Consider the following 10,188-nt stretch of genomic DNA (forward strand, 5'->3'; position numbering starts at 1 on the left):
TTTGGAGCGGTGCGGCCGTTGGCCGGCCGAGGGCCCGCCCACTGGCCTCGTAGCAGCGGTCGCCGGACCTGTCACTCAACGGTTCTGCGCCCTGATTGGCCAGAACTTTAACCCTAATAATAGTAAAACGCAGAGCGATAGATCTATCGCTCTGGTAAAACGGTAGAGTTTTAAAAAAATTCACCCCCCTCAGAGTGTGTGCGGGGGTAGAAACTATCGATTGAGACCAAAAAAATAAAATGTACCAGGCTGTAAATATGTTTTTTTAAGCTGTAAAATCGGCTATTTTAACATGGGGCTCGATTGGAGTTGCTCCCTTCTGGAGCCAGCCCCCAGCGACAGCCGGGGGGATTGCAGCTTTTTGAATGCGGAAGTGAGCTTCACTTCTCAGACCGACAACTGCCCCCTTGATTCGAACTCAGTTCAGTGTAGTACTGGATGTTCTGTAGCTGGCTTCAAGGACATATTTATCATAACACCACACCACCACAGCTCCACCCTTGTCAGCTCGTTCTATAATAATGTCTTTATTGTTCTGAAGATCATTTAAAGCTGTACATTCAGGGAGTGTCAGGTTGTGTTCATGTGGGGGTGGGGTGGGTTTGTCAAACAGTTTTTTAATATCATAGTCAACTTTTTTAGTGAACTCCACCAGACTGGGGTTGTTGCTTATGGCGAAAAATTGGGACTTAGGTTTAAAAGTCGGGAGCTGTTGACCTCGACTGGGGATATCGTCGGGCGGTGGAAGGAATACTTCGAGGATCTCCTCAATCCCACTGACACACCTTCCGTCAAGGAAGCAGAGGCTGAGGACTCAGAGGTCGATTCATTCATCACCCAAGCTGAAGTCACTGAGCACATTTACTCTGCAGTGAACAGACACTGCGATTGAATTTGTCTCCATGTCGTCTTTTATACTGTGGAGAGAAACATGTTCAGTTAAAGCAGAAACGTCTGGTTCAGTTGTTCAGATTCACACAGTGACGTCAGCTCAGTCAGTGACAGAGAACACAAGGAAAATTATCAGGCCGACTTACCTCATTCTGGTGTTTGTTGTGACAACATCTCTGTTTCTGGTCCATCAAGTCCGTTTTCCTTTTTGGTGAAATAATAATAAACAGATGAAATAATTGAATTAGAGATAAACCAAGTATTATCAGCTACTGACCATATAGTCCATTCAGCTTGTAAAAGACAGTAACAAACATACCTCTGGAGGATTTCTGTTTTTGCCTAAAAACAAAACCAATGAAAGACATCTTAATATCATGACTTAGCAGACTAATCTATTAAACCATAACACTTTATTTGACTGCACACAGATCTTACCTGGACATAGTTTCTTCCTGAAACGGTAAACCAGTAGAGCAATGACGATCAATAAAAAAAGCAGCAGTACAGCTACAATGCCGACCACAATCCCTGTCAAATTTGAATTCTCCTCTTCTCCACATTCAGCATCACTTTCAGTAGTTCCTGCTTTTACCAGCTTACTTCCTGATTCACATCTGGAATGACAGAGAGACATTTTTACAGGTAAACTACACATTCACTGCAGCTGTTAGAAACCTTGTGTCTTAGTGTGATGTAAAGTGTCACTCACTGTGTGTGTGGTCGACAAGATGTAAATGTCCCATCAGAAAATGTTCCTTCACTGCAGTTAGAGCACTCAGTGTCTGTGGAGGCTGTTCCTGTACAAACACAAATAACACACATGTTGAAACTAGTTAATATGTATCATGACAGAAAGAATCACATTTCATAATTTAAAATTGAACATTTCTGTTTCAGTTTCCAAAGTGCCCGTTCATTCTTCAATATTTGATGAGATGTTCAGCTGCAGCTTTTTTCTCATAAGAGCAGAACAAGATGAATTTTTGATTCAGTGTAAAGGACAAAGTTTCATCAACTTCATAAACAAACCAACTAGTGTTTACTGTACACAACACTGATATTATCTACATGTTTAAGCATGAGTTAATTATGCCATTTTCCCTGTTTTTAAACCGTAACTATAAACGTTTGTCCTTTGGGCAACATAGCTGTTGTTGTGGGTTCACTGTTTCTATTTGTGGTTTACTTCCTGTCATTCTCTGTGTCTGCTCCATCCTAAAATGTTCCACCTGAGCCTAACCCTCCCTGCCTTTCTTGTGTATAGAAGTCTCTGCCAGTCCATCACTGTCCTCTTCCTGAATCTGTCCTGAGCCGTGTTTTACTCTGTTTCCTGCGTTTGGATTTTCTGCTTTTTTTCCCACATCCGTGAGTGTCTTCCTGCTTGTTTTCTTGAATTGAAGAATAGTGTGTTCTGTCTGCTCATTGGTCCGTCCACCAGCAGGCAGATAGCAGCAATATCAATAACTGAAATGCACCTTGTTTCATTTTCACTACTGTCAGGACAGAACAATCAAATGTTTTCAGTGACCTCAAACTCCTCAAACATGGAAAGACAAGACGGGTACAGCAAAATGAAACATTTCAGTGTGTGACCACAGATTAGACACATGGACAGTTTCACAGTTTATTTTCCTATCACTTAATGATATGCTTATCAACAGTTTACTGGGGACATGTTGAAAACAGAAATTCGTTCAATTTTCACACCATTTCTCAGCAGAGAGCCAATGTAAATATCAAATATGGCACAGTATGGTATGTTCTCTATTCCATTATAATTACATTTTTGGTATTTTACATGCACCACACATCACGAACCGGCTTTATTATTTCTCCTCCATGCAGTCAGTTGATCATCTAAAAGCTGACAGTTACATATTGTATCAACTGCAACTTACATGTCTTTTTTTTATTTTAAAGCAGCTCTTGGTTCTATAGTAATACTTTAAAGCTTTAAAGTGCTCGGTTCACAGAGAAGTGCACACAGCGTGTATTTGGAAACTGAGCCTTAAAATGAGAAGTGAGGACTTTGTTAGCTTTGTGATGTCACAACGAGACATTCACTGCCTTCAGCTTTGCCCCCAGTAACGTCCTTGAGACCAGTGACTCCTCAGGACTTTAATGAAGGTTAAATGAAATGAAAAGAGCAGTAGAACCCTGGAAGATCCGATGTCTGAGTGTTAATCTAAAATCTTCTATATTTTTTCATCTCAATAAAGAACTGCTTTGTTCTGCCTTTGAAAGAGTTTAATACATTGACACTTTTCAGCAGTTTTGAGGACTTCTCATGTTTAATGTTTTATGAGTTCCATGTGGACTGAAAATCAGCTGTTATTGTTTTATGTGTGTTTTTTGGTTTTATGTGCAGACTGAATCTTGCAATAGTTTACACCTGACCAGATCCAAAGCTTCAGTGTATAGCATATAGCTCTACACAAAATCCAGCCAACATCAGCTCTGCTCATTTCAGCACTGACTGATCATGTGTATAGGTGAGTTTTACCAAGCTACAGGGGCAGACTATATCCTGTTACCTGTCATTAGTTTGGCCATGAGTAACTAGAAAAACAGTGAGCCAATCATCAAACTGAATCACAAACTTGGCTCATCGAATTGTTGTTAGTGGATCTTCAGGAAGAAGCCTGAGAGGGAAGATTGTAAAACTATTTGAGATGGTTTTTACTTCTTATAACTATAAATATTGGACCTTATAACCTACAGTGCAATCTTAAAGTCAGAAGAAGGGAACCAACCTTTTTCACTGATGAATTCTCCTGGTAGACATGTTTTGTGTTTCCTTGCTACCAGACAGCTGTTCCCTTTAGGGTCTATACAGTGGTGTCCTTCCAGTGGTTCACAAACTGTATCAGATGTTGTTGTACATAAACGCTTTGTTCTCAGACCAGAACCTGTCAACACACAGAGGTTACATGTGGTTAAACCCCGAAAAAAACATGTGTTTTCATAAAAAGCCATCACCATGTAAATGTCTCATGACTATGTTTTGACTGGTCTTGCAGTACACACCTTTTTCACAAGATTATTTCTCCATGAATCGAATCCTTATCATTATCAATGTAAAATTACTAACATCCATTTAACTCTGAATGAATGAAAGTTTTTGCGTCTTTACAGAGACTCTGTCAAATCAATCTTTACCAGTTGTCTCGTATCTCACACCGGGGGATCTGTAGTGATATTCTAACTTAATGATTTTAATTAAAGCAGAAGTAAGCGATCCGGTCGTTTTGGCTAATGCTGCGTTCTAGGCAGGCTTTTGAAACCGTAAATTACAGCTTCAAGTCACGACTTACGACTTTGTAGCGTTCCAGGCAACCCACTCGTGTTTTTCCGATCTGTTTTACCTGTGAAAGTCACTATAACGGCCACTCGTAACTTCCGACCCATGAACTCGTACCAGATCGAACTGGTACTACTTCACAGGTCGGAAAAACACGAGCTACGAGTTGCCTTGAACGCACCATAACCGCCCTCGTCCCTATGTCACCACATTCAGGCGCATCCCTTGGCTGCACCAGACTGGCTCTGGCTGCACACACAGCCCTGCATGCCGTTCTCTCTCCTCATTGGATAAAACTTGTAGGATACAAGAAAAGTTTTCTCCTCGGCTCAGAGCAGAGCAGAGTGACTGACAGACCCGTGTTTCGGTCCAAACACTCTATGTAAGTGATTGCTGTCGGAAGATATAACTATTTAAGACTTATATTAACACATAAATAACGCTTACTTCTGCTTAGTTTAGACACACGCTTTTTTTTTTTTTTACAAACAATGAAAAAGTATTAACAGAAATTTACCTGGATTGCAGCTTGTGCAAGGAAAACATTGTTTAAGTCCAGTTGGTTGACTCACAAATGTTCCGTCAATACAGGGCAGACAGGAAGTTATTATGGACTCTGTGCAATCTGTTTTAACTCTTTCTCCTGTGGAGAAGAAAACCAACAATGAATTTTCATACAGGATAATACATTACTACTGTGTTTGTGTGAAAAACTGTTAAATTGAAGGTAAAAATTGTAAAAAGGAAAAATGTCATTCTTCATGCTGCCAAAAAATCTGACTTTTCACAGCACTTTTACTGACATGGCAGTAAAATGATGTCATTAAGTTGGATCTTACCAGCTGGACACATGGGACAACATTCATTTCCTATCTGGTACTCTGTTGGAGGGCATGTGAGTGTGTTTCCTCTGGAGACTCTCATCATAAGTATCTGTGAAGAACAACAAAATATTTTGTGTCAGTAAATTTTGACACAGGACTTGCAAACATGCAAAGAAAAAGCAGTTTAACCTGCTATAGACAAAACCCAGTTGACCTCTGTCTACTATAAAACCTACATAAGAAAGTTGTAACTAAAGATAATCATATGGATTCAGTCATTTCAAACAAGAAATGCTAAAGTTGCTGCACACGTAAGATCTGGTAAGAGCTGTTAGTATTCTCTGACATCAACATATTACTATAAGAGACATAGTCATTGTCAAAAAATGTAAAACTTCCTGAGAGTTAATTCATGTCCATTTATCATTTGCTAAATGTTTGTTACCCACTACAAAAATAAAGATATATCACAGGGATACTTTTTTTTACCTTTTAAAACCCAGTATTAATAAGAGATCCAGTATTCATTTGCGTGAAGCACTTTGACAAAAATGTAGCATGTAGCCTACTGTTGGGACTGTTCCCCAGAAACCTCTGCACTGACACTTACTGATGTTATGGAACAACAAGAGGAAAATGTGTTGCTCACTGCACTGATTTTAATCATTCCATATTATTATTGTCTATCAAAGTCCACCATTATATTGCTGCTGTGTGGGAGTTCCTCTTATCTTCATTTAACCATTAAACTTGATTTATAATTAACAGGTGCTGGTGGTGAATTAAAACCCGACTCATCTCAGTGTAGAGAGAGAATATGAAGCTGTAATGTAGCTGCACCCTGATTCTCAAAGGGAACAACCCACACACACAAGTTTGAAAACATTTTTTTAAACACTTCCTGCCAGATGTTCACATAGTTCAGCTGATGTCATATCTGACTTTTGCCTGTATTATTGTCACAGTGAGAGTCAGAGACAGAGGACGTGACTTTCTGCAAAGAGCAACAGGTCACATTAAAACCATGCCTGCTGTGGTTAGGAGCCTGAATGATACACACTGACTCTACCATGTGAGCACTGAGGAGCCCACAGTGTTTTTCAGGATCCTGAAATGATTGAATATGAATGACAGAGAGACACAGAGTCAGAAGAGAAAAAGGTTTATAAAAACAGAGATGATGGAGAGGAGCAGCAGTGTGACATTTACTCTACGACACAGTAAACACAGGCTTCCTGTGATTATCTGCAATTTACAACTTTACCAACAAAACAAAAAAACAACGTTACCAACAAAGTAGCAGTTGTCAGATGATTTATACAAGACGTCATCTTCAATGGCAGTTTTGTTGTTTTCTTGCTCTGAAGACACAACGTCACTGAGATCTGGGATGAGGTGAGTTTTAAAAACCTGGGGGAGAAGATCTGGAAGTAGAAAGTAGATCATGTAAAATCAGCAGTGACCAGTAGATCACCTGGTTCTTGTGGGTCAGGAAGGTTTTATTTTTGGTTAAGAAAACAGGATCTGCTGATTCTGTTTTTTGCTTGTTTGTTTTGTTTTTACAGCTCATTGCTCTGATCAAAGTCTGTCCACAGCTCTGACTACAGTGAACTATGAGCACATGTCTTTGCAACATGATACTGTAAGTTGAAGTTAAAGCATCTTTTGTGTAGTTTCAATTTCACTTTGACAAGTCAGCAAAAATCTTAACTGTAATCTTAAGTGAAACTTAAAGTTTAAAGTGAACAACTGATTTGACCTGTTTTTACAGTAATTACAGTTGCTCTGACTTTGAAAAATGACCAACAGAAGTTCAGAGCAAACCGACTCCTGTTTATCCTGTCGTTTAACAAATTAACAGGAGCCTGAATAAAACTATTTACCGTCAGCTCATAATCTACCCACAACATGGATTATACCCTATTATCCACAATTTAAGACATCGCCTTCTACTTCTGTTGATTTTGAATGGCGGCTGGCATCGCTTAAATTGCGTTCACACACCAGACTTTTTATTTTTGCCGTTGTCTATCGTATCACTCCAAAAAAAAAAAAATCGCTCTGTCGCTCACCTGCTGTTGCTCGTCAGTTTGACACCATTCAACAGGTTCACGGTGCTTGGAGTCGCTCTTTTCTTCCTGTTTGGCGCCGCCTCGTGTGCGTGCACTCGCGCGGTCGTGTGTGTCTCGGGACCGAGGATGCCTGAAATTTGTTGGTGTCGCAGAAAAAACTCATGTGCCAGGCCACTTTACCAAACAAACTGTCCCACATTACCTGAACATGGTGCCCAAACGAAAAAGGGTGTCATGTTATGTTTGAAGGTGTGTAGCCTAAAAAAAAAAAAGTAGGCTAGGCTATTCCCATTTAATTAAAACATAAAATGTTGATAAGACCTAAAATGATTCAATGAAACATCATTGGAGCGAGTTAATAGTTTTTATATGAGTCTACCGGAGCATCTACCAAAAACTGTCCCATATGACCTGAATTCACCTCGGTGTTTTTATACCAATGTTATTTAATTCAACACAGTTTTAATGAGTTAACAGTCTATGGTTAATTCACGTGTGCCGTAAAACATGAGTGAGACAAAAGTCCCATGAGAGATAAGTCAAACACAGGCAAAGAGAATACCTATTCATTCATGTGGTGGTTGAGGCCAGAAACCATCATGCGTTTTTTAAGCGCCACCTGCTGTTATCAGCAAAGATGAGTAGTAGTAAACTATAGGCTCCGGTGAATGAACAACCACAAATATAATTTAAATTCATCTTTATTTAGTAAAAATGTGCTAGTAGGCTATTGCATTACCCTACAGAGGGGGAACATTCTTGAGTACCCCTGGCCATACCTATTAGGTTACTATGTGAATTTGTTCATTTAAATTGCATGCACTGCGGACAGCAGCTGACCCAATGACCATTTCAAATCAAATCAGTCTATAAAACATTTTTCATACAGGTTTGCAGCACAAAGAGCTTTATGTTGTTAGCTATGGCTGAACATGGAGGAATGTGTAGCCAGGGCCAATCACAGCCCCCGTGCAGAGGGCTCCCACTGAGGAAACACTGGAGATATAAACTGAACTGTAAAATATTACAATAAAAAATGGTAGATGTAAAATCAGTAAAGTAAGAATGACAGTTAGACATCAGTAAAAGACAACATCAGTAGTGAGATATTAGTTAAAGGCCAGGTTAAAGAGGCAGGTCTTCATGTGCCGCATGGATGATTTTTTTTTTTTTAACCTTTATTTAACCAGGCAAAATGATGATGATGATGGTTTTGTTTCACATGAAGTGTTCAGTAGGTTGATGTGTGGCTGCTCTTCAGACTGGTGGGAGTGGTTGAGAGTTGAGGATGGAGGTGTAGAGTGGAGCTGTGTGCTGCAGTCTTACATGTCCCATTTCCTTCACTCGTCAGTGTTGGGCCGAGAGGTGAAACAGCCTCATTCTGACACATCTCAGAGCTTCATGTTTCCAATTATGACACAACACAGGTCCACCACCTCCCTGCAGCTCGTGGATGAAGCTTTCAAGGTGGGCCTTGCTGCGGTGGCTCGTTCTGTTAGGAGACAACCTCCAAATGAGAGTTTTTATTTCTTCTTCGTCAAGTAAATGTCTCCTCCACTCCATGACTGTGTGAAAGTTTCTCGCAGTGCCCACATCCCTCCAGGAACCTTTTTTTGTTTTATTGAACAAATTTTACAAAACCAACCAGGTATACGTTCCTGTGCAACAGCACATCAAAAAGTACAAAGGGACAGTACAATAATACAGTAATATATAAAATATAGCTTGAAAATAATAAAATAATAACACTAGTAGTAAGATGAATAAATAAATAAAAATAAGTCAGTGATGGGTACAACAAGGATTAAAAAATATAAGATACATAAAATAAAATAATAATAATAATAATTTTTTTAAAAAGAAAAAAAAATTGTCATTAATAAAGGGTTAGTCAGAGGTTTCAGGGAAATACTTTTCAGTAATGTTTTGCTTTTTTTGTTATTGATCAAATAGAGAGATTTAAACGGAGAATGTAGTTCAAGTAAAAAAGGAGTGAATTTAGGTACAGAATTAGCGAATTTTTGTTTGTGAATAAAGAATTTTGCATAAATGATGATAAAGTTCATCAGGTGTTCAAGAGCGCGATCTTCTGGATTAACGTAGTAACAAATGATATCTTTAAAGGTAAGAGAGTAGACAGAATTAGCAGCACCAAAAAAATTAGATCCAAGATCACACCAAAACTTCCTTGACACATCACAACAAAAAAACAAATGCGAGAGAAGAAAGAAGTTTCTACATCTTATTATTTTGGACTGCTGACATTCTAGGTAATTTAATTTCATAGAGTGTAATTAGTGTAATTAATGTAGAGTGTGTGTGTGTGTGTGTGTGTGTGTGTGTGTGTGTGTGTGTGTGTGTGTGTGTGTGTGTGTGTGTGTGTGTGTGTGTGTGTGTGTGTGTGTGTATGGTTGCAATAGTGTATAATATGTTTTGGCTAAACTGTTCACACAAAATGGTTGATTTTGATGTTGGTGTTGTATGACCGAAATAAACAAATTTCAAATTCAATTCAAACATTGCTATTACAAAAAGTGCAGGAGTCTTTCACATCTGTAAATTTTGCAATAATAGAGTTGACAGAGTATATATTATGTAAAATTTTGAAATGTACTTCTTTTGCTTTATTTGAAATGCAATATTTATATGGGAGGAGCCAGGCCCTTCTCCAGTTTATGTCCTCAATATGAGATCTCCAAGAAAAATCTTCCTCTAGGTATAACTCTATTCTTTCTTTGAAAACACTGGCGTATATGCTTGTTATTACATTTTTTGTCTGTTAGTTCTACAGTATTCCATCTATCATCAGTATAGGTAAAGCCTTCGTAAAATGACTGTAACTCAAGTGATTTTTTATGAGTTGAATTAATTATTTCGGAATAGCACGAGTAACAGTATTGAATTCTTTAGATGGAACAGGAAAACAGTGCATGGTCATAAAGCGTTCATAAGATAGCATAATACCAGATTCATCAAAGAGATGAAGGACATGTTCCTATCAAACCTTTTATGAAAAAATAAAGATTTGTTTCTGATAAGGATATTACCGTTATTCCATAGAAGAGCTTTGTGGGGTGAGAAATTATGGACAAAGGAC

The 10,188-nt window shown here is 38.7% G+C and overlaps 1 protein-coding gene across 1 annotated transcript; it reads right to left on the reverse strand.

Annotated features, from left to right (window-relative positions):
• Window positions 1-415: 415 nt before the first annotated feature.
• On the reverse strand, window positions 416-6,421 carry LOC310988497 (tumor necrosis factor receptor superfamily member 14-like). The gene is made up of 6 exons (XM_083975134.1): window positions 6,309-6,421; window positions 5,035-5,128; window positions 4,713-4,838; window positions 3,648-3,803; window positions 1,604-1,691; window positions 416-1,508 (listed from the first exon to the last, which is right to left on the reverse strand). Exons 1-6 carry the CDS (start codon window positions 6,348-6,350, stop codon window positions 1,274-1,276), a joined length of 741 nt encoding a protein of 246 aa, XP_083831260.1. The 5' UTR covers window positions 6,351-6,421; the 3' UTR covers window positions 416-1,273.
• Window positions 6,422-10,188: the final 3,767 nt, after the last annotated feature.

The sequence above is a fragment of the Trachurus trachurus genome (genome assembly GCF_905171665.1).
Source record: "Trachurus trachurus genome assembly, chromosome: 7".
Taxonomy (NCBI): domain Eukaryota; kingdom Metazoa; phylum Chordata; class Actinopteri; order Carangiformes; family Carangidae; genus Trachurus; species Trachurus trachurus.

What these genes read in the sequence shown, in the direction of transcription:
- LOC310988497 (XM_083975134.1), bottom strand. Translation starts at nt 6,350, where the DNA reads ATGACGTCTTGTATAAATCATCTGACAACTGCTACTTTGTTG. An exon ending in TTGTCCCATGTGTCCAGCTG is followed by an intron (nt 4,839 to 5,034) that starts GTAAGATCCAAC and finishes TCTTCTCCACAG; the next exon opens with GAGAAAGAGTTAAAACAGAT. An exon ending in AGAATTCATCAGTGAAAAAG is followed by an intron (nt 1,692 to 3,647) that starts GTTGGTTCCCTT and finishes GTGTTTGTACAG; the next exon opens with GAACAGCCTCCACAGACACT.